Source organism: Procambarus clarkii, chromosome 94 (genome assembly GCF_040958095.1).
Source record: "Procambarus clarkii isolate CNS0578487 chromosome 94, FALCON_Pclarkii_2.0, whole genome shotgun sequence".
In the NCBI taxonomy this organism is placed as follows: Eukaryota; Metazoa; Arthropoda; class Malacostraca; order Decapoda; family Cambaridae; genus Procambarus; species Procambarus clarkii.
Genome location: NC_091243.1, coordinates 5,359,012 through 5,385,493, shown reverse-complemented (window position 1 = coordinate 5,385,493; position 26,482 = coordinate 5,359,012). Strand labels below are relative to the sequence as shown.

At 37.5% G+C, this 26,482-nt stretch overlaps 2 protein-coding genes across 3 annotated transcripts in view; one reads left to right on the top strand and one right to left on the bottom strand.

Annotated features, from left to right (window-relative positions):
* Positions 1 to 22,563, top strand: part of LOC123747284 (proline dehydrogenase 1, mitochondrial) — an 85,092-nt gene extending 62,529 nt beyond the window's left edge. Inside the window, exons 5-9 of the mRNA XM_045729363.2 lie at positions 486 to 848; positions 1,771 to 2,013; positions 5,304 to 5,444; positions 7,178 to 7,322; positions 10,181 to 22,563. Coding sequence (XP_045585319.1) covers positions 486 to 848; positions 1,771 to 2,013; positions 5,304 to 5,444; positions 7,178 to 7,322; positions 10,181 to 10,407 — 1,119 coding nt within the window. The 3' untranslated portion in view covers positions 10,408 to 22,563. The remainder of the gene's footprint in view (positions 1 to 485; positions 849 to 1,770; positions 2,014 to 5,303; positions 5,445 to 7,177; positions 7,323 to 10,180) is intronic.
* An 809-nt stretch (positions 22,564 to 23,372) lies between these two features.
* LOC123747283 (uncharacterized) lies at positions 23,373 to 26,280 on the bottom strand. Of its 2 annotated transcripts, none has more exons than XM_045729362.2 (3): positions 24,083 to 26,280; positions 23,821 to 23,948; positions 23,373 to 23,451 (listed from the first exon to the last, which is right to left on the bottom strand). In XM_045729362.2, exon 1 carries the CDS (start codon positions 26,176 to 26,178, stop codon positions 25,132 to 25,134), a length of 1,047 nt encoding a protein of 348 aa, XP_045585318.2. In that variant the 5' UTR covers positions 26,179 to 26,280; the 3' UTR covers positions 23,373 to 23,451; positions 23,821 to 23,948; positions 24,083 to 25,131. The 2 variants fall into 2 exon arrangements, with proteins under 2 accessions (XP_045585318.2, XP_069175869.1); XM_069319768.1 differs by having other exon boundaries at positions 24,083 to 26,272.
* Positions 26,281 to 26,482: the final 202 nt, after the last annotated feature.

Genomic DNA, 26,482 nt, shown 5'->3' with positions numbered 1-26,482 from the left:
TATTATGCACCCCATACCCATCCCATGGTATTGGAACGGGATGGGTATGGGTAGTGGAACGGGAAGGGATGGGATGGGTATTGTCGCACATCAACCGATATACGTCGGTACCCATGTCGAAATTATGAAACCAGTTTTTTAATTAATTTCTTGTCAAAATGTGTTCAAAGTGTCCACATTATGATACACAAATGAACACAGGTACACAGCTAGCATTTTATATTTTTGGTAAGTGATGAGAGGAATGATGGACCTTGACTGAGGATGGTGCTGGTTAGATTCCACTGTTCTGCTCCTAAAAGTTTCCTCAAATAATTTGTTATTGATTTCATGTATTAAGACGCCTTTGTACATGTGAACAGTATTCCAAACTTTAATTCCTCTTATTAATTTCTGGTATGTTCATTTTATTAGATAATAAGCAGTTTGCAAATGTTTAAACACATTAATATTTTGTTGACTGGTTATTTAATATCTTTTTACAGATGCAGCTTTCAGAAGTGATAGCAAAAGCACGGCAGTATTTTACCCAAGTGACAGGAGAGTCTGGGCCTATCCTCTTCTCTGACATTAAAACAGATGTATTTGAGAAACGTTTCCGCGAGGAAAACATGCTGACCGATAATCCTGCAGTAAGAAAATGGTTAGACAGCATGACCTATGACAAGAAAGGTCTAATTCATCTGTTCTCCTGGTCAGGGCTGATAGATGCCAACATCCTCTTGAGTGACCTTTTCCACGTGCCTAGCCTTAACTCTGGGCAAATGGAACCAATTATCTCTGCACTTACTAGGGAGGAGGAAGAGATGTTTAAAAATATGATGCGCAGGCTGCATACTATTTTCCAGGCAAGTTTTACATTTAACAAATTAAAAGGTTGATCTTTGATTATTGCAAATTAATTTTTAATCTCATTTTATTTTTAAGTTTACAGATACTGTATGGTAAGCACTATATATTAGAGTAAGACTTTTTTTGTACTTAATAAAAAATATTATATATTTTTTTTTAAGGCACTCTGAACCTTAATGAATGGCGCCTCTTTAGGTACAGCACACAAAGTAGCCTCAAAGCCGTACTGCTCCACAAGGGAAAAAAGTACTCATCTTTTTCCCTGGCTCACTCAAAACGCCTTGAAGAGGATTACAACAGCAGCATGACCTTGCTGAACACCTTAAAGTAGTATGAGTATGGCTGGGAGATCATCAGACTTCAAGTTGGTGGCATTTCTGATTGGTCTCAAAGATGGTTTTACTTTGTATCCCTGTTTGGGACAGCAGGGACACAAAGGTATACTACTACAGGCAAGACGGACCACATTGGACGAGTTCTCCATGGAAAGGACCAACATAAAGTTGGAGCCACTGTTGGATCTATAGAAGATGCATAAAATTGGACCTTATTGAGTAATTTGTCTCGGTGTTAGGTATGGAGTTGGCAGTCTTAAAGTATCTTAATGGCTTCCCTTCCCTTAATGGCTTCTGAGGCAAAGGTCAAAGCTTGTCTTCATTGGGCCACAGATAAAGATGACCCTGATGTGCAAGGAATTCCCCCCAAAAGCTCACCAGGAATCATTGCACTTTCACCTTTGGTGTGCTCATGTGTGCAGTATGGTGGTGATGGGGGGGGGGAATTGTTCATAAATTTTGTATTCTTAAAAATGTGGCTTGCCATTTTTAATTTTCTCTGTGTACTTTCCTAGTGAAAAGTTTATAGGTAGGCTTTATAAAGGAAAGAATTTTTTGTAATAATTCATTCTTCTTCTTTCAGTATGCTAAAGAATGTGATGTAAGAGTGATGGTTGATGCAGAGCAAACTTACTTCCAGCCTGCCATATCTCGCCTCACCTTAGAGATGATGAAGAAATATAACCAGGAAAAAGCAATAGTATTTAATACATACCAATGTTACCTGAAAGAAACTTTTAACAACCTCTCCCTTGACCTCGAACAGTCGTATCGCCAAAAATTCTATTTTGGTGCCAAGCTTGTGCGAGGGGCTTATATGGAGCAGGTTTGTACGGAAGAGCAATTTTTAATGTTGCTAAAACTTGGATGATTGCCTATTTAACATATACTGTGAACTGTTTTATTTCCTTTTAATAGAATTTAGGGGGCACAGTAGCTTTAGTCCAGTTATCTGGCACGTCGCTCTCCTGCCATGCCATCTGATGCCTAACTTTTTTCCCCAAATATCAACCTCACATTACAACATTTTTGCAATTCTATTTATGCCAGAACTTTTTCGTCTTTAATCTGTTCATATGTTAATTATTTAACCCTCAAAGTGCAGTTATTGTCTTGCGCAGTGCTTTCATCGTCAAATGAAGATCAATGTCAGGTCGATGCTTGAATAACATTGCTTCCCATGTCATCGTTGTCAAGCAGTCAGGGTGAAAAAGATGGACAAGACCCATCAGGAAATCATTGAAACAATGATAAACTGATAGGCGAGGAGGAGGAGGAGGATTTAAGTATTTTCTGTGTAGGGAGGACAGATAAATCTGAAGCAAATCTGAATGCATAAGCATTGCAAATTCTGGACACTGGAGGATACTCAACAGTGCACACAAACTAAAAGTTCTTGAAGGGTATAACAAAGTTTACATTTCCCCAGACATTTTAGGATACTAAAAGGCAAACTAAAGTAGTTAAGAAATGTACACTTAAGATTTAAAGCTAAAGATCAGGCAAGGGCAGGTGTTCATGATAGTAGATGGAGATGTCCTTCATACAGCCAGTCAGAACTAATCCTATATGTCTTGGTCGACAAACCCAAAACCAGTGATGATGAACGGAATAGTAATGAGAAAAGGGTAGCATTCTGTTCACCAAGGAACAATGTCAGGAGTTTGAATTGCTTCTACAAAAATGCCAGAAGCCTAGCAAATAAATTTGATGCATTGTGTGCCTACGCTGAGGCTGAGAATCCCGACAACATTGTCATCAGTGATACATGGGGACGAGAGGACATTATAGAAGGGGAATTCCATCTTCCAGGATACCATCAACCACTCATAAAGGACAGAAGAGGAGCAGGTAGTGTAATGCTGTATGTGAGAGGATCTGAATGCAACCACCAATGACGAATTGAATGTTGTGGGATCTTTAGTCTGTATGGTGCAACATACTAACTCAAGATGGTAGCTAACTGACAGTGGACAGGGCTGACACTGCAGCACCAGAGGAAGTTGCTGATCTGCATAATGTGATCAATGTGGCATAAGAAACTGTTATAATAATGAACTTTAACCACAAGACAATAGATTGGGTAAATCTAACATCACAGGCAGGAGAACAATTTCTTGACCTGATACATACAGCATGTGGTAGAGCCCACTTGAGGTAACATAATTCTAGATCGTGTGCTAACACTGAAGAGAGCATGATTGATTAAATTCAGGTAGAAGAAAAGCTCACCCCTTTGTGTGATTACAGTATTCTAAGACGGTTTACAATTATTGCAACCTACATGAAGTTTCTTTAAAGTCCACGATGATGACTTTCAAGATTACCACACAGGAGACTGACCAGGTATCAACCAGACTATCAAGAAATGAGAGGAACTGCAAAATGACTCCTGAGGGGAGCTGATAGTTGACCATGGCATGGAAGCATCATGGGGGAAATTTCAAGGTTATCACTGAACTTGTTAAAAAATGTGTGTTGAAAAGGAGACAGAAAAGAAAGGGAACTAGATGAAAGATACAAATGGTAAAAATGAGCTTTGATAACTAAGCAGAATCTCTGGAGTGTGTGTTTATCCACGATGAACGTCATTGATTATGAGATACATAAAAGGGCATTAAATACAGCCACCCAGGAAATAATCTCGGCCAAAAGAAACAATAAAAGAAAAATTGCCCAAAACATAAAGAAAGATTTAAAGTTGTTCTATGCCTATATAAGAAGTAAAACAAAGGATTTGGTAGGAACCTTAAAAGATGACTACCCAAGTTATAATGGACAATGAAAGGGCAGCAAACACTGTGAATACTTGATATCAGTGTTCACACTAGAGATTAGACAACATTCCATTACCCACACAAATGTTTGAAGGAGGTAAAGAGAGAACGAATTAGGGGAATTAATTAAATTCGACATAATCAGTTAAAGAATTATGTCACACCCATAATAATTCACTGTCGGGAGACAGGAAGACAGTGTATATTCATACACGTTTGGCTTTTATTGAGATCCTCCCCAAAGCCGAATTACTGACCCCACTAACTCCCAAGTACCTCCTCACTGCTAGGTGAACAGCGGTATTAGGTAAAAGGAAATGTGCCCAATCAATTCTGTCCTGCCTGAGATTTGAATCCGGAATTCTCGATTGTGCATCAAGAACGAACCCGACTGTACTACCAAGATCCTAAATGTGTGACATAATTAACTTCATAATCTGTCCAATTTGCAATGTGCAGTCTATTTATAATCATTGCCCGTGTGTTCTCGGCCTCAAATGTGACCTGCCATCCCCTACCCCAGGTAGAAATGGCTGAAAGTTAGTGATTGACGAGTCTTGTAGCAATTGGCATTTCTTCCTTTCTGTATACCTTTAGTATGAAAGTGCAAAGTAAAGTCTACCAACCAGCAAATAATAGATCAAATAAAGGGTGTTTTGCCTGATATCTGTACAACCAAACCTGGGGACAGCACACTAAGAGCTCTCCCTCTTGGAGAGAGGGCCATCAACAATGTCTGTGGTAAGAATATTGCTGACATGAAGAGGATGTATGAGAGGACTGAGGACTTTGATGCTCATTTACCTCATCACCAGATGCTTGTTCCTCCCCAGGCTGACCTACTTTCTTAGATGTTCACCATCTTTCAAGAGCCTTAAGCTAAAGTAGTTATCTACTTTATTGGGATATTTCCTTAAAATTGTTAGATCTTAATGCAGACAAAAATAGTTAAGTGGTGTGTATTTGTTAATTATTAAGCTAGGGTGAAATGTATAAATATCATAACTTTGAAAATAAGCTTGCCTCTAGGAACTGTCTTAGTGGTGTGTATATAATATTACATTTTCTAGACTATGCATCGACTTAAATCAGCTCGGATAACTATGAAGTTACTTAGCTTTCAGTTCTACAGAGAGGCAACCAAACAAACTTATTAGTTTTACCTTTCTAGCCTAATAAAGTAATTACTGTAATAACAAATACTGTACATGTAGTCATTTATTAGTTATGTAAAATGATGGTATAATTTCTTACAAACTAAATGCTGTAAATGTTTAGGTTTTTAAATAATAATGCTCACATTATTATGATGTATCTGTAAAATAATTTTTTCCTTTAGGAACGTGCCCGTGCTATTGCGCTTGGTTATGAAGACCCAGTTAATCCTAGTTATGAGGCTACTACAGATATGTATCATGAAAGTCTTAATGAATGCCTTCGACGAATTAAAATGAATAAATCAATAGGAGAACCACAAAAGGTAAGGACATGAGTTGAACTGTTACAATGTATACCAACATTCATTATTCTGTATGAGTAAAAACAAAAAATTCTAACATTCATTATACAATAATAATAGTGGTAGTAGCATGTTAACACAGATGTACATAAATACGAAACACAAAAGGGGAAAGTCACACTGATAAAACAAGTACAGTACATTGCATAAAGCTACTAATATTGGTGTAAGTGTTTCGGGCATAACTTGATATAACATTTAGATTGTGTAAAGGTTTAAGGTAGACATTTAATACTAACAGGAAGCAAGCTAACAAAAAATTGTGCAAGACACTTCGCAAATTATATACAGCTTTTACGGAGGGCATAACATGAAAAGGAGGAGGAGAAACTAAACACTTATTATTAGGGAATCCTTAAAATTAAGGAGGGAGATGGAACATGATTGAATTATTGAAGGTTATGAAAATAATTGATAATTTAACAAGACATTAATAAGCAGCTGCTGCTTTAACAGTTCATATAGTGTAAAGTTGCACATTCTAAAAGTGGATGAGAACAATAAAATTAATGTATAATACTTCATGGTATATTGGAATACTGTAGCTCTATTTGGAAAAGGCAAATATGAGGTAGCTAATAAGTAATGTTCACAATAACAGCAAATTACCTGTTATCTGGAATGATTGTATTTATGGATGTGTTAGAAAATCATTTAAGAAAACACACAAAGGTGCAACAAAAATATTTGAACGTTTTTGTTTGCATAGAGATTGGTAGACGGTTCGAACAAGTGAGGTGGAGGTGGTGGAGGCCAAAACCGTCAGTACTGTAGTTTCAAAGCATTATATGACAGAGTATTGGAAAGATGGGACACCACAAGCATAGCTCTCACCCTGTAGCTACACTTGGGTAATTACACACATTTGAAGGATTAAGGAAATTGTTCGTGACTGTTGCGAGACCAAAATTGGAATATGCAGCAGTTGTATAGTGCCCATATTTCAAGAAGTACATAAATAAACTGGAGAAGGTGCAAAGACATGCTACTAAATGCCTTCCGGAACTGAAAAACGAGCTACGAGAGGCTAATGGTGTTAAATATGCCAAAACTAGAAGATGGAAGGAAAGAGGCTATATGATAACCACGTACAAAAAAAGTAACATTAATCAATAAATTTGAGAGGTATTCTTGAAACCTGTAACTTCAAGAACATGAGGGCATAGACTCGAACCAAGGAAACAAATCGGCTAAAAAAAAAATACTAAAGTTTTCTTGCAAACAAGTGGTAGATAATTGGAACAAAGTTAAATGAGAAGGTGGTGGATGCCAAGACCATCAGTAATTTTAAAAGTATCATATTGTAAAGGGAAGGGCTTTTAAAACAGAGTTAGGAAGCAGAATTAGGGAGTTAGGGAGTCGGTCGGCTGAGCGGACAGCACGTGGGACTTGTGATCCTGTGGTCCTGGGTTCGATTCCAGGCACCGGCGAGAAACAATGGGCAGAGTTTCTTTCACCCTATGCCCCTGTTACCTAGCAGTAAAATAGGTACCTGGGTGTTAGTCAGCTGTCACAGGCTGCTTCCTGGGGGTGGAGGCCTGGTCGAGGACTGGGCCGCGGGAACACGAAAAGCCCCAAAATCATCTCAAGATAACCTCAAGATAACCTCAAGAATGCCAGCCGAGTGTGTTGATTCAGGTACGAACGTGTAACTACTGGGTAGCTATTTAGTATTTAAATTTCTCCTCCACCAGATTGCCATCATGATAGCTTCCCATAATGAAGATACTGTTCGCTACACTGTTAACAAGATGTCTGAATTTGGAATCCACCCTCTGGACAGGGTTCTGTGTTTTGGTCAACTTTTGGGAATGTGTGACCACATCTCCTTACCTCTAGGTAAGTCTGGGATTGTTTAATTCTTTGGGATGTGTGTGTGTGTGTGTTTTATTTAATACATTGTTCATAGCAAAGCCTGTACAGTATTGCGTGTTAACTCATTAGGTAATAAGCAAAAGTCCATGGTTACCTATTGTTACTTTGATCAGTTACTTTGTCATTTTCAAACTGAATTCTTTTTTCTTTTTTTAATCCAGTGTTCTCATTTCTGACTTTCCTTACTATTTCCCTATTCATTATTTTACCCAGTCTTCCCAAAGAATCCACCTGGAATCCTGTAATCTGAGCATCTGGCATCTAGCTGGAATCCTGTAACTTCATTTCATATAAGTGAAAAGGCTCTCATCTGGTCCCCATTCATCAATACAATCTAAATAGACAGAGGAAATAGTTTGAAATCTGTAAATAAATTGGCCAAAAAATAGGTCACAACTCCTGCCATCTGGGATAACTGGTTAGCAGTACCTTGCCTGGGCTTGCCTTAGCAGTTAGCCTAAGGGTCCTGGAAAACCCCATTGAGGCTCATTGGTCAGCGAGTTGGATCACCTCAATGTGTGCTTGTTGGCTCCTGTGCTTCCTGGCGATGTCAGGAAGCACAGGGCCCTCCCTCCCTCCCTCCCTTCCTTCCTTCCTTCCTTCCTTCCTTCTGGTCGGCATTTTTTTTTTTTTCCTTTTTGATACTCAGCCTCTGAACTGGGGTTGGGTAGCCAGGGGGGTCTGGGGACCCCCTTCTCCCTCCTGGGGATGGGGGGTGCTAGTGATGTCATGCTTGTTTGCTTGTTTTCTTATTGGAGTTCTGTTTGCTCGTTTAGCTTTTGGTTTGCAATTTTTTACCAGCTGTAGTTTGTTTTGGGATTCCTACCTTTCTGGGTCCTGACCTGGTAGATGGCAGACATAGACTGCTTCCAAAAACATGGGGGAGGGGAGTTCTATAGGCCATTGCTCCTCGTGCTTCTCTGAGGGGGGGCCAGGTTCTGGCTCGTGGTCCCCAGTCAGCTAGAACTCCATCGATTGACTGTTGCCATGGTCTAATATATAAACATCAGCCCAGTATAGTTCCAGGGAGCCTCTGGGTCTCACCCAGAAAATAGCATTTCATTACATTAAATGCTGTTTTTTTCTTGATCATTCATATATGATCTTTTTGATATGTAGCAATAAACACACTAGAGCAGTTTGTATTTAATTTTGAATTTATCTCTACAGTGGTACCTCGGAATACGAGTGTCCCTGTATATGAGTTTTTTGGAATACGAGCAGGATTTGCTTGGAAAATTTGCCTCGGAAGGCGAGGGTTGCCTCGGAACACAAGTGTTGATACGTGTACAGGCCGACTAGCACGTGGTGGCACGGAGATCGCGCCTCGGTTTACCAGTACCTTGTGCCCAGTGACTATTCTGCCTGAATTCTTCACAAGGATTTATGGTTTTTTGTCGGATTTTTGGCGATTTGAGCATAAAAAGTTATTATATTATCTCGCCATGGGTCCCAAGAAAGCCAGTGGTAAGGTGCAGTGGTTTCTGCACCTAAGAAAATAGTGCAGCGTTTCGGGCGATCGAGCGGCAACACTGAAAAGTGTATACTCTTTTCACTGTCCTGACATTAATTTTTGATGTATGTATTTCATTTTTGTACCAACGTGTTTACAATAGAATGTTCTAGAAGAACATACGTTTTAAAATGTCACCAAAGCACGAGTTAGACCAGCACCAAATAAAGAACTACGTTGATCACTAGTCGTGAGCGCCAAACAGCGACGAAATGTTGCTACTCTTTTTTCAGGGTTGTCAACTCCACACTTGTCCTACAGCATTAAATTTGGTATCGCTGAGATCGCAATAAAATTCCCTACACGGACATATAAATGTAGAATCGGTGTCGCAGTCCCACCCACAAGAGTGTGGGAAGTGGCCGAAGTGTAAACTGTGACGGCACATCGGCAAAACCCCTATTGAAAAGTGTATATTCTTTTCACTGTTCTGACATTAATTTTTGATGTACATATTTCATTTTTGTACCAATGTGTTCGCGATAGAATGTTCTAGAAGAACATAAGTATAAAATGTCACACAAAGATGCATTAGACCAGCACCAAATAAAAACTACGTCGATTACACTTGTCGTGTCAACAATACAATGGTCTTACCACGATGGTGCAATGCTATGCCATTCTCCCAAATAGGCTATGTGGCTATTAGAGAAAATGGAAATTTCATGGCGAACATTTTCAAACTAATCCCAAAGTCGATCGCATAACAAATAGCTTATAGAAATATTTTTTCTCGTGACTCGTGAGCGAGTCCGCTGTGCAACCTCAACACAAAAAGTGCCAACGCTCTCGAGCGCCGTGATACCGCTAAAGTGTTAAGAAAATGTGTGAAGTATGGGAAGAATTGTAAAGTTTTGTTGAAAAAACTCACCCAAGTAAAGCTGTAGCAGGCCGTTGCATTGACCTTTTAAATGACAATGTGATGTCTTACTACAGACAAGTGTTAAAATGTAGGGAAAAACAAGCGTCTTTAGACAGATTCTTAGTAAGACAAGCAAGTCTTAGTGGTATGCAGGCAAAACATGCCAGTGTGTGCACACCAGTGAAGTCCTCACTGCCTGATGTTATAATGGAAGGGGACTCCCCTTCCAAACAGTAACACCTCTCCTCCTCCCTCTTAGCTTCGGATTAAGGGTGTTTGAAATACGAGCCGTCTCCAGGAACGGATTCAACTCTTAAACCGAGGTACCACTGTACTTTTATCATTGACTTCTTAAAAATACAGCTACTTTGATGCATTTGCACTTTTCTCCATTTATATTTTAACTCCACAATATAACGTATGATTACAACGGTAATTTATCTACAGGACAAGCTGGCTACTCTGTGTACAAATATGTTCCTTATGGTCCAGTAAACGAGGTACTACCATACCTGTCACGTCGTGCTAAAGAGAATAGTTCTCTTCTGGAAAAACTTCATAAAGAGAAGCGGCTGTTGACAAGAGAATTGTGGAGGCGTATTGCTACAGGGCAGATTTTCTATAAACCAAAGGGCAACTACACACCAGTAGGTGCTCAAATACAAAATGATTGAAGATTTATAAAATTTGATTGGAATAATACTATACATCATTGGTAAAGCTATCACCTGGTGTAATTTCATTTATCGGTACAGTATTCTCAAATGCAGTATAGGTATTGTAAAAACACTAAATTGATGTACAACACAGTAATGTAATTTCATGTATATATTGTAAATATACAGAATGACAAGTTCACTAACTATTAAATACAGAAAATTCTCCAGGTGATGACATTTACTATGTCATATATTTTTATGATTAATAAGCACATTGTGATTTAACATTTTAATTCCTTAATGCCATGTTGTGGTCGTTAAGAATAATTCCATATGTGATGACGTACAGGTTGCTACACAGGTTAATGTTGGCTACAAATAGTTTATGATCTACAGTATTTATTTAGATATAATGCAGTGGCACAGCATTCTTGTTAGTCATTACTTAATTTCAGAGGCAAGCTAGGAACATTCCCTCTTGATGTATGAGTCTGCAGAAAATGTGCTGAGAATAGATGAGGTATAACTATTGTATTATAATTTGCTTATTTTTAGGTGTTTGGGTGTGCAGTTTGACATTTACAAATGTCCATACAATATTTAGCTAGGCATGTCAATAAAAAATAACTATCAAGGACACCAAATATGGCATTTCATGTTGGTATGTATTGTTTATACAGATTGAAGGATTGTAGTGTTTTACAAGTAAAAAACAATTAAATGATGAAGGTTGCATGGATAGTATTTATGTTGCAGTTGGTTGTTTTGCAAGTGCATGCTAGTACTGGGTAAGATTTTAGTTTCTTAGTGTGTGTGCTTGTGTGCTTGAGGAAATGAAAAAAGTTTTTCCATGAAGCTCAATTAAAGTGTTTGTTGTAACAATGATTTTTTGTTTATTTTAATTGGATGTTAAATAGTAATCTTGAATTTGTATACCGTTTCTACAAACCTATGTCGGTTAGCAGTCAGGGCCATGCGTCTAACTTTTTGAATTGATATCGAGGTAGGCAACATGGAAAGAACCATTTAATTCTAGAAAATAAATAAATGATTCATTTATTAGTATTAATGTATTTTTATGGCAGGTTCTTATAATTTGAATATGGAGATACAGGGAATCCCTAACTTACAATTGCCCGATTGTATAAATGTCATCTCGCGTCCCAATTTTTACATCTTGATGTGCTCTGTGAGCCCATGCCATCTCCCATAATATGAATAAGTACCAGTCTTATATTTGCATGGCTCGTGTAGGTTGCTACCGAAATGTCCGTACAGTCCATGGTTTCCATGTGGCTGCCCCATGCTGCTTCAGTTGACATATATTTTTTCCTGCCCAGTGTAGACTGGCTATTTATTTTGTGGATTGCTACATTTGTTTATTGAGGAAAATCTAATTAATAATGGCTGCTGAGAGGAAGAGTGATGGTCATGAATTAGTGCCAAGGCAGATTAGAAAGGAAACTGAGGATAAGAAAATACCGAGACGGGAGAAACACCAATGCAGATCGTATATGTTTGACATGAACCTGTTCCACTATTGTCAATAAAATTTTTTTTTTTAATAAACAGTAATGAGGAAAATGTGATTTATGTAAGACTACTAACACTGCAGATTGAGGACTAGAATCATTGTATAAATGTATAAATTCATACATATATACATGTGTGCATACATGTATACATCTTTAGTAATTAACTTTTTAAATTTTCAAATAGTAGTCAGGAAAATATGGGTAACACTTTCAAATTAAATTATTTTATATTCACAAAATTTTTATACAATATAGCAAATGTTGATTTTTGGTAGTTCAGGAACATGTCTCCCGTTTCTAGCATTGTGCCTATGCAAGATCTGGTTCCTCCTGGTTCCTCGTAAAGAATGAGGAACATTCCCTCTTAAGAATTCTTAACTTGCTTAAAAATGCCCTGTTTTGTAACCCACTCCACTTATAACTTGGGGACTTCCTGTATTTGATAATTGCTAGCTTCCAGTAAAAATATGAAATTCAGTTTTGTACTAAAACTATACATGGTTTTAGAATGCATTCAAATTAATTTTATCAAAGTTAAATTTTATAATATTCAGTAGAAGGATTTTTACGATGGATAACTTTATTCCAAGTCTAAACGCAAACCAAATAATTTACCTTCTTTGTAGCACAAAAGGTTTAGTTTAATGCAAAGTGGTCAGTAATACATAATACAGTAATACATTCTTCATACATTGCAAACTAATATAAGTATCTTTTTGTGACCTTTTGTCACTGAATGCCTTCAAGAGACTAATTTTAAATTACAGTACATAAATTTGAAGTTCTGATAACTTTCAGAAGTTTCACTTAAGTGGAATTAATTTTGTAGTGGATTTTATAAAAATTAGTTTTAGGGTACTTTATCTAATGGTAGTACTATATATTATAGTTTAATGTATCCATGCCTTGGTTGATCTTATACAATGAGTTTAAAAATATATTGAATGGGGTCAAATGGTTCTGAGGAATGCCACAGTTTAATATTTATATTAAGAAATAAATATTTACTAATCATTTTACTTTTTGTTTTCAAAATTGTTAAATCGTAGAAAACGTTGATGAACACCACTGGGCTTATAATTTTTATATAATAAATGATACATTGTTGGAATTTTAAATATGGAAGATTATTGTTTCAGCCGAGTGGAAGGTCTAAAGCTGAGGTAATGGTTGGTGATGAACACAAGTTTGTTTTAAATCTTACCATCATCCATTACATTGTGTACCTAGAATGGATGCAGCTCACTTTATGATAAACATACCAGGCACATTTCACTGATATAAAATTTGTATATACTGTGCAGTTTTAGCAACCCCACCTGAAGAGTGGGGCAAGACAAATACATTAGGTCTGAAAATTATCAAAAAGATACCAAACCTGGGAAACTATTTAGCACCATCTGTCACATTCAGATATTCCTAGTTACCATTCAGGGTACCAGTAAGGGCAAATACACACGATGAGCGATGTTAAAGGTATTGGGATTCGCCAATTGTTTGATAGACATGACTCAAAGGAACCTGAGGAGCAGGATTGATAAAGAAATATTCTGTATGTTCATTTTCATTTTCTGATGTGCTCTTGTGGTGTAATGATTGTAACATCACTGACTGCAGATGTGTTGGTCAGAGTTCAGTCCCTGGCATGGGAGCATTAAGTGCAGAAAACACCTCAATAATTACTATGCTTGTAAGATTTTTCACTGTGCATTGCAAATTACCTGCCAGAAAAGTACGAAATTTTCTTTATACAGTAACAGATTATGTTCACACATTTCCACTTTTTATTTTTGTCAATAAAATTAATGAGAAATGTTAATTTGTTTATTTGGCAGTCACAGAATTCTATGAAATTTTATTTTACACTAGTACAGAAGCAAATTCATTTGTGAACATTTTGATGCCACATTTTTAATAATGACTCAAAACTGGCAAAATGTTGAGTACTGTATAAACATTTTAGGCGTCGCTGAGCAGGGACCCCGAGGTGCCTAGAATGTTTACGGTTGGAAACACGCCAATGGATTGTAATATTAATGTGTTGTGTATTCAGCTGAAGAGAATAACTTTTTCTTCTGCTTGATGGGATGGTTTGAAGTGTTTAAACACTGTACTAATTACTGAATTTAACAAAGACTTACACCGTACCATTAGAAATGCTGTCCCCTTAACTTGCTACTTTGTATGTTCACATTTTCAAGATCAAAAATCTTGTTTTCACAACATCCCTTTGAGATTTTATGAATTGGATGCCTCCGACATCATTTGTCTAGTTTTTTGCTCTCGTATTGACATCCTGAGTATCTAGGAAATATTAATATTTTAAGAAAATGTGATGCTCTTTCAGGCTTGGGGTTGTCTTGATAATTGTTTGCCAAATGAAATGAATCAAAATACCATTTAATAAGTTTTTTTTATTCACTGTAGTTTGATTTATTAGTAATATTCTATTCATGAAAGTATCATGTACTAGCAATTACACACACTTAGTATTAAATAACTTGTGGCTTAAAGTTTGGGTAAAGTATTTAAAAGTTGAATACTTCAAAGCAGAATTAACACCTGTATCTTCCTTATAATTACAAGGTTATTTACAAAGAGAAAAGGTGCTAGTTTTTCTTAAGTTATGCTGTCTAGTGGCATGCTAGCCATTGAAGTACAGTACAGGGGAGTCTGGAATCTTGTATTTTAAACCCAGCAACATTGAAAATCTGTAATAAAATAAGACTGCCAATTTTTAAGCACTGTAGTGAGAAATACCACTTTACTTCAGATGGTTTGGTTTTATTTTTTCTTCATTATCTTACTGTAAGTGTACATAACATTCTGAAAGCAAAGACAAGGCAGTATTTTTGGTAAGTATACAACTACTGTAATTTTAAGGGTTTTAAATATTGGAAATATATATCGCCTCCCAAATAGCTCCTGAGAAATATCTATACACAGGTTCTGGCAGATGCCCGTCATATGATACAGTAAAATTAAAATTTAGTTCTTTGAAATTCACTCGTAAAATGGGGGAGGGTGGAGGGAAGGGGCTGAAAATTTGGGTGTGAATGCCAAGTCTTGTAATATGACTCCAATCACATTTTTTAAGGCAATATTAGGAGAAACAGTTGGTGCCTTGGTAGTCATTAAGAATGTTTAAAACAAAATTGTATGATTCATTCTAGTTTTGAGCATTGTGAAAAATATAGAAAGTTTGGCAATAACAAGAAGAAAAAGTGCAAATTTCTCAATCTGAATTAGGTTTGAAACTATATAATCCAGATTTTGGATATGACATTGTAGTGGGTTAATAATACTGGTTAATTGGTACAGTATTGTCTATGTTCAACATTATCTATTATCAAATAGCATCCAAAATTTTGGCAAATGCTTTGCCCCAGGGGTTCTGGATTTTAAACTATTGCACTGTATTATATAACCACAAACTGTTCTGTAGCCCTGATATCTTTATACTGACCAGTAGGGGTAAGGCCACAGCAAACATTTCTAGAGGATGCTCTTATCACTACACAAACCTTTCACTCCTTAAATTTCTTAGTCCCACTTACCCCCTTTTCTTTCACTAACATCCTACTAACATGTCGGTACTTGCTGTATTGTGCTTCACCCACACCACATTTCATTGGACTAAAATGGACTATTCATTGGACTATTCCTACAATTTTGTTTAGATAATTATTCTGAACATTGTACAGTAACATGTTTTGTGCAAGAGAGATACATGTTTGGGTCTATCTATCCAGGTGTAGTTACAGGTTGAGAGCTACGCTTTAGTGTCACTGTCTCCCTAATAATCTTTGTCATACGGTACTTTAAAACTGCTGATGGTTTAAGCATCCATCACCACCTCACTTAAATTGTTCCAACCATCCAGAAATCTGGCTGTAAAAGAAAACTTTGACATTTGTTATTCTTAGCTTGAATCTGTGGCTTCTTGTTCTAGAAGTTGCAGGTTTTAAAATTTCCTCGTTTTCAATTTTGTAAATTTGTTATGGTTTTGTATGCACTGATCAAATCTTATTTTTCCTTCTATGCTACCTTTGGCATATTCTAATGTCTTATAACTCTCTTGTTAGTGTTAGATCTGGAAGCTATTTGGTAATGTTTTTTTGAGTGTGTACAGTACAGTACTTTACAAAAGTATGGGTCTCCCTGCTCGAGGTGCATACGTATGGCATAAAAAATTATAGTTGTATGGGCGAAATGTGTACCAGAAGTTTGAGCTGGGTGCATGACATCATTGGGGTATCCCTGGCTTACCAGGGGCACACAGCTGGTAGGCTCATTTAGCTCCTGGCATTCAGAGTGCGAGGTTGTTGCGAATCCCACTCTGGCACCTTGGTGTCTATTATTGTAGTTAATTAATAGTGGTGATGGGGGTATTACATTATGGCACCCACTGAGGAACTAAAAAAAAAAAAAAAAAAAAAAAAAAAAAAAAAAAAATGCTCAGATCATTGCTTTAAAAGGAAGTAGACCACTAACTTCAGGTAATTATTTGTTGGGTGTAGCCCAGTCAACATGAAAGTATTGATTGCATTTCTGAGGGAGGAAACAGTGATGACACACTATCACAGACACATCAGTCTGGTCATCTTTGGAAGATTTAAAGATCTGCCGTGCTGTAACATGAAGGGGTATTCTAATGAATATTTTAGAATGATTACTAATCTTGAAGACCTCTTCTTGCAAGGTCCTTTCCTTACACTGGAACAACCAGGCCAATGTTTCTGTGATGGAGTGCCATCTCTGTTTTCCTCTTGGAAACGTCATGTCGACTACAATTCTGAAACGCCGTTTCCTTGAGCACTTTTCTTCACACTCCCGCTCAGTTTCCATCTTCACCGATGGGTCCAAGTCTGTGGACGGTGTAGGCTACTGTTTTTCCTGACCGCACTTGTCGCCTCCCTTCAGAGAATAGCATCTTCACAGCGACACTTTATGCTATGCTATATGCTCTCCGTCTCCTGCTTTCTCGTTGTCAAGCCTCCTTTGATTGTAGTAGACTCTTGTAGTGCCCTCATGGCTCTCGGGTCCTTTAATCCTGTCCATCCGGTGGTCGTCAAGATTCAACATTGGCTGTTTCTTATCTCTAGTAAATTTAAATCTGTAGTTTTGCTGGGTTCCCAGCCATATTGATGTTTCTTTAAATGAGAGTGCGGATGCTGCCGCTTGTGAAGCTATCCGCTCTTGTCCCATCTCCTGTAAAGGTATTCCTTATCCAGACTTTCATCCGGTTATTCATTCCTCCATCCTTGCCCATTGGCAGGGTTGTTGGTCCTCTGTTGTTGGTAACAAACTGCGTACTATTAAGCATTGTGTCCCCATGGCTTTCCTTCTGCCACCGTAACCGGCGGTGGGGAAACGGCTCTAGCAAGGTTGCGTCTTGGCCATACTCGCTTAACTCACGGTCACTTAATGGAGTGCTGCCCAGCTCATTATCCAAATTGCATTGTTCCTCTTACAGTTGTGCATATCCATGTTGAATGCCCTGACTTCCAGGACGAGCGCATGCCTTGCTTTCCAACCATCCCTTACGGTCACTTGTCCCTCGATAGATTTCTTGGTGAATCGGATACTTTTGATATCGTTTGCCTTATGCGTTTCTGTTCTCGTATTGGCATCCTTGGTAATATTTAGCACCCTCTGATTATTCTGAACATTTGATGGTGCTACATAGCCTTCCCGGTTTGGTGCCTTTTAATAATTACCAACTTAACTGCGATGTCGGATGGCAAAGTGCCAGTGGGGAACATGCAACAAAACCACTCTGAATGCCCGGGGCCAAATGAGCCTACCAGCCGTGTATCTCCAGAAGCCAGGGAACCCTATGACGTTATGTACCCAGCGTTAATTTATCTCGCATATTTCGCTCGCACATCAATCCTTTTTTATGCCATAAGTACTGTCATCGCAGGTCTTTGCTCCCCTATGCATGGGTGCCATTGACCACCCTGGGCGCACCCCAGTTTTACCATGGGGCGAGTCACTGTCCATGACCCGGCCTTGCATCTGTGGAGAAGCTCAACCTTCCCTTTGTTGCAGAGTTTGAAGCCTGTAATGCTTCGGCCGAGCTTGCCAGACATAAAATTACACACAGGTGAATCTTACCACTCGCCTGCAAGTAAGGTCGCTAGCTGGGTACCTGTATTCCAACCCATCCTCGACTCAAGTCCATTACATTCAGCGGTCAACCCCACAGACGCATTTATAAATTTTAACAAAATGTTAATTCAAAACAGGAATTTTCTCAAGTATAAATTAATATTATAATATATTAGCATATTGTGTATATATAGGCATAGGATAGGTTAGGTTAGGTGTTTAGGTTCTGTTGGCGATTATTTGTATTTGTAGTACGTGGGTGAAGCATTTATAGCGTTGTGATTCGAACAAAATTCGTCAGTGAAGCATATGTTCCGGATATGTTCGAATGTCAGCAGTTGAGTCATGTGTAAGCCGCTTTTCATTCATAAACAGGGGTTTGGCGGGTGCATGGAATCACTTTTGGATCTTTGTTTGGAGGACGGGCTACTGTATTCACAACAGTTCACCATTCCTCTCACTGCTTGAATACAGTCTTTCATAATCACTGGTAGTTCATTCAGGAATAATATGCACTAATATCACTGTTGCTACATACACAATAATTATAATAATCCTGGTAATAGCCTATCCTTAGATCAGTAATAATAATACTGGTAAACTACATTCCCTAGTTCAAGAGAAAAGGGGAAGGAAAATTTATCTATCATAACTTCTCTGCTACAAAGTCGTAGATCCCTCGCGATGGTAGCTGGGGTCCTCTGGTCAGTCCCTCATTGAATAGGTCCGGTTCGTCCAGAATCTCGAAGCAACTCGCACCTTGCATCGTCTCTGTGTTTGTTCCCCCTATGGCAGGTTCTCCTCCTGACACTGAAGGCCGACACTGCTTCTTCCCTCACACACCTGAACTCGTAGACACTCCCTCGTAGTCTTGTTCAGTGTCCCTTTAACCATCCAGTGAATTAGACCCTGTCTCTTCAGCTCACACATCGTACCTGGTGTTTTGACCACAGGGCTTTACACATCCCTCCCAGTGTCTGCCTCCTCTCGCTGTCGGAGACCTGACAGCTAATAGCTCTTGGCGCCCTCACACTGAACAATGCCTTCATTTATTTTTGGTTGTGCAATACTAAGTAATATATAGTACACTAGATGGCATGCCCAAGTGTGTGTACACCCTCCTCTCTCCCTCTCTCTCTCTCTTTGTACATCCAACCAACTCGCTCTCTCACTCTGACAATGTAATATTACAAAGCACTCGAGAAAAATGGTAAAAACGCTATGGAAAATGCCCCAAATTTCAGACCTCGTGGAAAACTGCAGGAGGCTGCTACAGATGCCAATGTTTAAAATTGTGCCACTGGGGCCAACCCAGACTAGCCTGTGACACTTACATACCCCCATGTCCTCCTGAAAAATTAGGTGTGGCTAACCCAAAGTAACTGGACTCCTACTTTGGACAGACATTCTATTTTATATACCGTAGATAAAGTTCCTCGGTACATTTGGTTAATTGCTGTACAGTATTTGTTATATTTGGAACATAAGGCCTTTTAAAAAAAATAATTCCATAGTGTGTGTTATACAGTACAATGAATATGCACAGTAAATTGCAATGAAAAATCATTTGAACATGTGGAAGAGCACTTCTTTCCATATTAAAAATATAAAAACCTAAACAAAATACATAGGCTGCATTTGACTGAAAAAATGGTGTAGCAGCCAGTGTTAATGCAAGTGGCAGCTGCTTATGTATAAATATAAAATTTAAGAACAAAATATTGATTACTTGGCAAATACTGTAAATTAACTAATTATGCATAGGAATTCATACAAATTACTGGTATATTTATACCATACAAATATTTCAGTACAGTACTTATATAGTATAAAACAAAAATAGTGTTTGGCAACATTTAGACTTCAATGATGTATGTTACATTTTGTATATTTACAAATTAAATTTTATATAAAAAACTCTATGCTCACGAAGAAATTTATCCTTAACAGAGTAGTGTGCACCTGTATTAACCAATCCCTCCTCCATTATTGCGTGACGAGAATAGGGTACATTTACAAAACCTGGATATTTGCACATCTCGCCTAACCTAGGACTGATGTATATATAATGTAGGTTTTAAGCATTAGGTTAGGTTTTTGTTGCCTTTTCAGAAGCTCGACATTTTTTATTTTGCCAATTGGCCAAATTGTGGACCATTTGATGTGAAAAGTCCATTTTTTTGTGTATGTACTCTATTACTCAATTGATCTGTTATGAAAAAGCTCATCATCAAAAGTTGGGTAAAGACCCACTTTCAATGTAACTGAAGAATCCTCCTCCTCCATTTGGGGCAAGACAGCTTGCATATTTTATTCTAGATTTGTAAAATGGAGTAATTGGTATCAATATTATCATGAACTAGAACAATGCAGATTTGAGAGATTCATCGGTACTTTACAGTATATATAAAATAGTTCAACAGTACACTATCATTGTGTTGCTTTTCTCCATGTACGAGGGGAAGCTTAGGCCAAATCTCGCCCAAACATCTAACCATAGACTTTCGTTCTCTTTCTGTGTTCACTTGTCTTTCGCCTAAACTTTAATTTTCATTTTGAAATTTAAATAAAAGATACAGCCCTTTTCTCTAAATTTAATTAACTGAAATGCACAAATCATCTTAATGATAGTTCTACAATCTGGAACACAACTTTTATACTGGTTATGAAAATAATGCTAATAAGGTATTTAAATCATTCAATTCTATGGCCTTAAATCACAACTGGCTTCCATTGTTACAGTATAGGAATTATATCAGTGTAAATAATGAACAATATGGATTATGTGCTTTACAGCTCAAAATCTCTTATGATCTAGTAAGGTAGACTGAAGAGATGCTTCAATTATTTTATGCTGTGCTTATTTACACAACTAGTTAGTAAAGTTTTTAATTTACATTTTCCACAAGGTTCATAGAGTAAGAATTAGAATATTGTATGCCCAGACTCGAGAAGACACACATAATTTCAAGGTTTTAAAAGACAAGAGTTGCATATACTGTACAGTATTAACATATTGATTTACAGTACTGTATTTGTAATTTGTCTAATGTTATGTGTTTAAAAAAATTATACATCAGCTTAACATGTTCGAGCTGAAATGATGTGTATGGAACACATTATTTTAACACTACTGACAGAAGTAAAGAATTATTATATCAAGCATTACAAAGATTATATTTTGGCTGTTAAAGCTAGTTTTTATATTGGAACTATGAGAGTGAACCATTTGAAGGGTTTTATAAATAGGGTAATTTTTTTTTTTTTTTTTTTTTTATTCTACTATAATAGTCAATAGTATTCATTATATTTAGACTCTGGTACTGTCAACCTGTTATATAAATTGTTTGGATTGTTGATTTTTTCACGAGTACTTTGAATGTCACATTGCTTGACATGGTAATTTGCAAGAGATAACCAGTTGTTTGCATTCCATTTATACTACCATCATATTAAAGTTTGTAAATTATTTTGTTCTTCAGCAACGTTTTAAAATAAATGCATTTAAGAAGGTACATAATTAAATGAACACTTGAATTTCATTATTTTCTTCTAATAATTAACAGAATATATAAATATAAATTAAGATTACTGTATATACTGTAGTATACCTAAAATATAAAAAAAAAGCTAAATATTATTTCACTTTGATGCAAGGACTCTTTGCGGCATCCCTAAATGCTAGTTTAATTCAGCACAATGATTAAGTAATTATCAAATGCACGGACGAAGTTGGTCGAGATCTTGTTTTTATGAATAATAATAACTTTACATTTTAGTCCAGTGTACTGTGCTTATTCTAAGTTTATGGCTTATCAAGTGATGATAAGGATACTGTATATTTAAATTAGGAACTTTGTTTCAAACCTATTACTGTATATTAGAATTTTGCAATGTAAGTCTATAGATCAGGTAATATTTAAATACCCGGTATTTTAAAATAGTTTAAAAAATGCAAATTTTAGCTCATGTTCCATGGTGGTGTTAAACATTATTACTGTACTATATGAACAGTATAGTATTAAAAGGCTCCAATTAGTATTTGTCTTCTCCAGTGCTGAAGGTACAAGTGAACAAAATTTGAAAGGGAAGCATAGGTGTACATTTATCAAGAGTAAATGCAGCAAGCAATACAGTATTTTTTTTTTTTGTACTCGTCAAGCATAATTTAGTCACACTTTGGCCATCACAAAAATGTAGTACACAAAGAAGTGTTTAGGAAACTTTAGTCAAATATATATATATATATATATACAAAGTTGTGTGTGGTGTGTTAATTGCAGGTATCTAGATGTGGTAAATCTTGCTTGGTAAGAAAATAACCTGAAAATGGTTAAAATAGTGTTGCTGAAAATGGTTAGTGTTCTTGATGTAAAAAATACAACTGTCTTGGCCCTCGTTGATGACACCCAAGTATTTGGCCTCTGTTTAATATTGTTAATGCTAATACTGAATTGTATGTACAGTTTGCTCTCTTATTCTTAATGGATTTTGTGCCTGAAGAATAAAGTTGAGTACAGAACTTGAGTGTGTAATTATCCAAGTGCAACACTCGTGTCCTGTCATCCCTATAATCTTTGACTCGCAAACCTACCAGCGAAGTCAGTCAGTGCAAGGCAATGCTAAACATGCACTCAAGGAAGGACAGCTCTAAATACATGCAGCTTGTAGCAAATATGAAACCAAGTTTGCATACCAAGCAAGGCTTGTAAACATGCACATGAAGCAAATATTAAAGGTTAGGAATGATACAAGTAAATGGCCCCCACAGAATAGAGTTCAAAGGATGGCCTACACTTATTATGGAAAAAGACGTAGGACTTGGTACGAGCTGGCAACTCAGGAAGGTCTGAACGCTCATACATCAGTGACACTACTGGTATGGGAGCCTAGAGCGCCACCTGTTGGCAGCTACTCGCACTAGAGGATTTGAGTTAGTTTCGAGTGAATCATTTGGGTTTGAATCACATGTAGAGTAGTTTGTGTATTTCATTGCTTTGTTCTCTGTGGCCCTGCAGTTGTCTGTATTGCATCATTAACAATGCATAAACAACAGGGCTCCATAAAGGAACATATAATCTCCTCACAACCAGACCATCACCAGAGAGATCTTAACAAACAACACACAAATCATCGGTAGATACAGCGATAGCAGGAGGCTCGACATCTGCGAGGCACTACACATCAAAAAGTCAACACCAGCAATCAACAGCCAATTAATGCACAACTATATTCTACCCACTTCAAGACTCCAAACCAATATATAAGCATCAAGAGGAAGTATGGGCCAATAGGCCCTCTGCAGGGGGCATTAGTTAGGTTTCATAAAAGTTGTTCTAGTGCAATGAAAATTTATTGACATGTTACATTTAAAGAGGGCTGCAACTGGTCCAAGTTTCAGCATCGCAGCCTAAATAGAGGGAGAAAAAAAAATTTAACCATTTTTTTAACATGTTTTAAAGTTGATATAAGAAATACAAATATCAACCGAAATCATTTCTATGATACTCGGCTATCACATTACTATATAATAAAGGTTGTCTTGTAACATTACTATCCCAAATGTATTTAGTGCAATAATACAAATTTTCAAAGCTCACACAAAAAATTATGCAACAAAATGATGTTTATAAATATTTATAAAATCAATAAATGATCTTAGGAAAAAAATAATACTTGAGTTTTTAGAGGCATAGACTCTACATATAATGTGCAAGTTTCATGTAAATTGAATAATAAATAAAAAAGTTATATTACCCTATAGTTGCAAATTACTTACCTGTAGAAAATCAAGGTCAAAGTTCAGCCACCTGTGGCTGATGTTGATGAACGACCAATTTCAATCAAAATTACCACCCTTGTAGATTGGCATTCCTTCAGTAAGGTGTGAAGTTCCATGAAGATCGCCTGATAAAAAAATTTTTTTATTAATTAAAAAAAAAAATATTAAAAAAAAATAAAATAAAAAAAAAGGCCAGCAGCTTTATATTTACAATTATTTATGATGTAATATCAAAATATAAAAAATAAAACATACTAACCTAATATAATTGGTCTGAAATATGGGTCCTCAAGGTGGCACTTCATTGGTACTAGTAGGCACCTGCCCCATAGCCAGGGTCAGCTTCTTCAGGGGCCTTTCTTGGCTTGGTGGTGCATCTGGTTTGTCTCTGCATGTTCTTTTCCTTCATACTGAAGTACCAGTCACGCATGTCACTCTGTGGTAGACCAAGGAGGTTGGTCAGACATCCCAGTATATAGCCAGCATTGTAGTTGACGGATGTCACTGCCATGGCGAAGTCTACCATTACACGACTAACATATTTGTCTTTGCAGGCGAGTTGCCAAACTCTGTGGTGTAGAGACTCGTTTGGATTTTGAGTCTTCCCCTTCAGACACTTGGTCATGTTGTCCTCTGATACAAGATTGTAGTATATCTTCATGACTTCAGTCATGTGACTACTGGGTAGCTGGAAATGTACTTTCATTATCTTGTGTGATCGTGTGGTCTTTCCATTTGCAATGTCTTGCTGGTAGAAACACCAAGAGTCTTTTCCTTTAGGGCAGTGCATGTGCTGTGGTTTTTCGTCAGTGGACGTTGCATGGAACAGTCCAGATAGGCAGGCATCCCTCATTTGTTTCCAGTCAGAGTTGCCGTTATCCCTGATGGCTTTTGTGAAGTAACCTGCCAACTTCAGAATGGTGCCGTCAGTTAATTTTCCCTTCCCTTTTTTGACCAGTGACATTCGTCTGGTGTTTTTGATTGGCCCTTTTGTCTCCTCTATTTCCACAGCTGTTTCCTGAAAGTTGCGAAGCTGTGTTGCAAGTCTCTTGCTGAAGTGATTTATGCACTCAGCCTTTTCCACTTTTATATCTCCATATGGTCCATCACCATTGTTCATTGCACACACTTTATTGAAGGCCGAAGAATCACCATCACTGACCACGGTCGTATACCTGAATTTGATGTCTTGAGATCGAGCCCACATCAGTACCGCGGCATCCGCTTCCATATTTTTGGCAGTGCCATCGTAGTTCTTGTCACAATATGGTAAATGTTTAGCCATTTCATCGTCAAACTCGGCCTGTGTTATTTTTCCTGTTGTTTTCTATGCTTGGTTATTTGGCACTTGTGGCAGTTTTTGCAGAAAGTATTGAAATCCACAACCAGCCCTGTGAATATTTCCACAACAAAAGCAATGCCAATTTGTGAATGATGGCCCCTTGTATGCCAAGATCCATCAAAGGACACATCAATGTCCAGGACACCACCACTGGGGTGCCTATTGAACTGTTCTTTGTAATGATTGAATATGTTATGACGAGTACTTTCTCGCAAATGAACCCATCTTTCATTAGCAGCATCTCTTATTTTCTTCTGGATCTTGTCATATGTATTATGTGACACAAATTTCATGTTATTTACAGCACACATGCTAGTGTAATATAAATATCCGTGCCCATTTATCATGTTGCTGTACACTAAGGATGTTAAATTTTCATGATTTCCCATCAAATATTCAGTATTTGAAACATGACAATTATTACAGGTTTTTTCCAGTTTCACATCATGTTGCATAGGCGTAACTGTATGACGTAGATTATCCATTGAGCAATACTTGCATACACAATGTTTATCTAGGTACTGTTCAACCCTCCTATCTGTCCACATTATCGTTGACTCACGTGGATTTATTCTGCATTTCACGTCACTGTCACTTTCATTGGCACCGTCATTGTCAATTTGTTGTTGTTTATATAACCTAATTCGTTTTGTGGCACTGCTCTGGGTACCTTTACGCTTTGTGGAAATGTTGGGAGTTTCCACAATATCACGTGAGGTGCTGGGTCCTGCAACATCAAGAGGGAGAACGTCTGGAGTTGCAGGTCTAAGATCTTGAGTGGCAGGTGCCGCAGGTGCCGCAGGTGTGGCTCCCTGGGAGTGTGAGGGAGTGAGGCGAGGTAGTGTGTGTTGTGGAGCTCGAGGCTGGGACACACTCCTCGCAGAGAGCCCTCCTCTATCTTCACTCAAGATAACTCTATTTTCCCTCAGTGCGGCTTTACGCTCCTTCTTTACTTGGCTAGCGTGTACAGCTCTTGCTTTTAGAGCTTTCTTCTTGTTCGATACTCTAACCATTGTGCAGTAGATGCAGTAAAAATACGATCTGTGAGAGCGCGTCAGAGACACGTCCACCTGCACGGACACAAAGGGGGTGACTAGAGTCAGCAAATCTGCTTATCCTCCCTCCCTCTCACACAAGACTGTTGCCAATGAGTGAATTTATAATTTGTATATGCATAACAAGATATTTTCCACTCTATTACGAAAAACTAAACGCTTACAACGTATGATGCATCACTATAGAATTCCTAACACTGATGTGTCCGAATTCAACTCAAACCTTAGAAATCTAATACTTGATAACAGACTGAACAAAAAC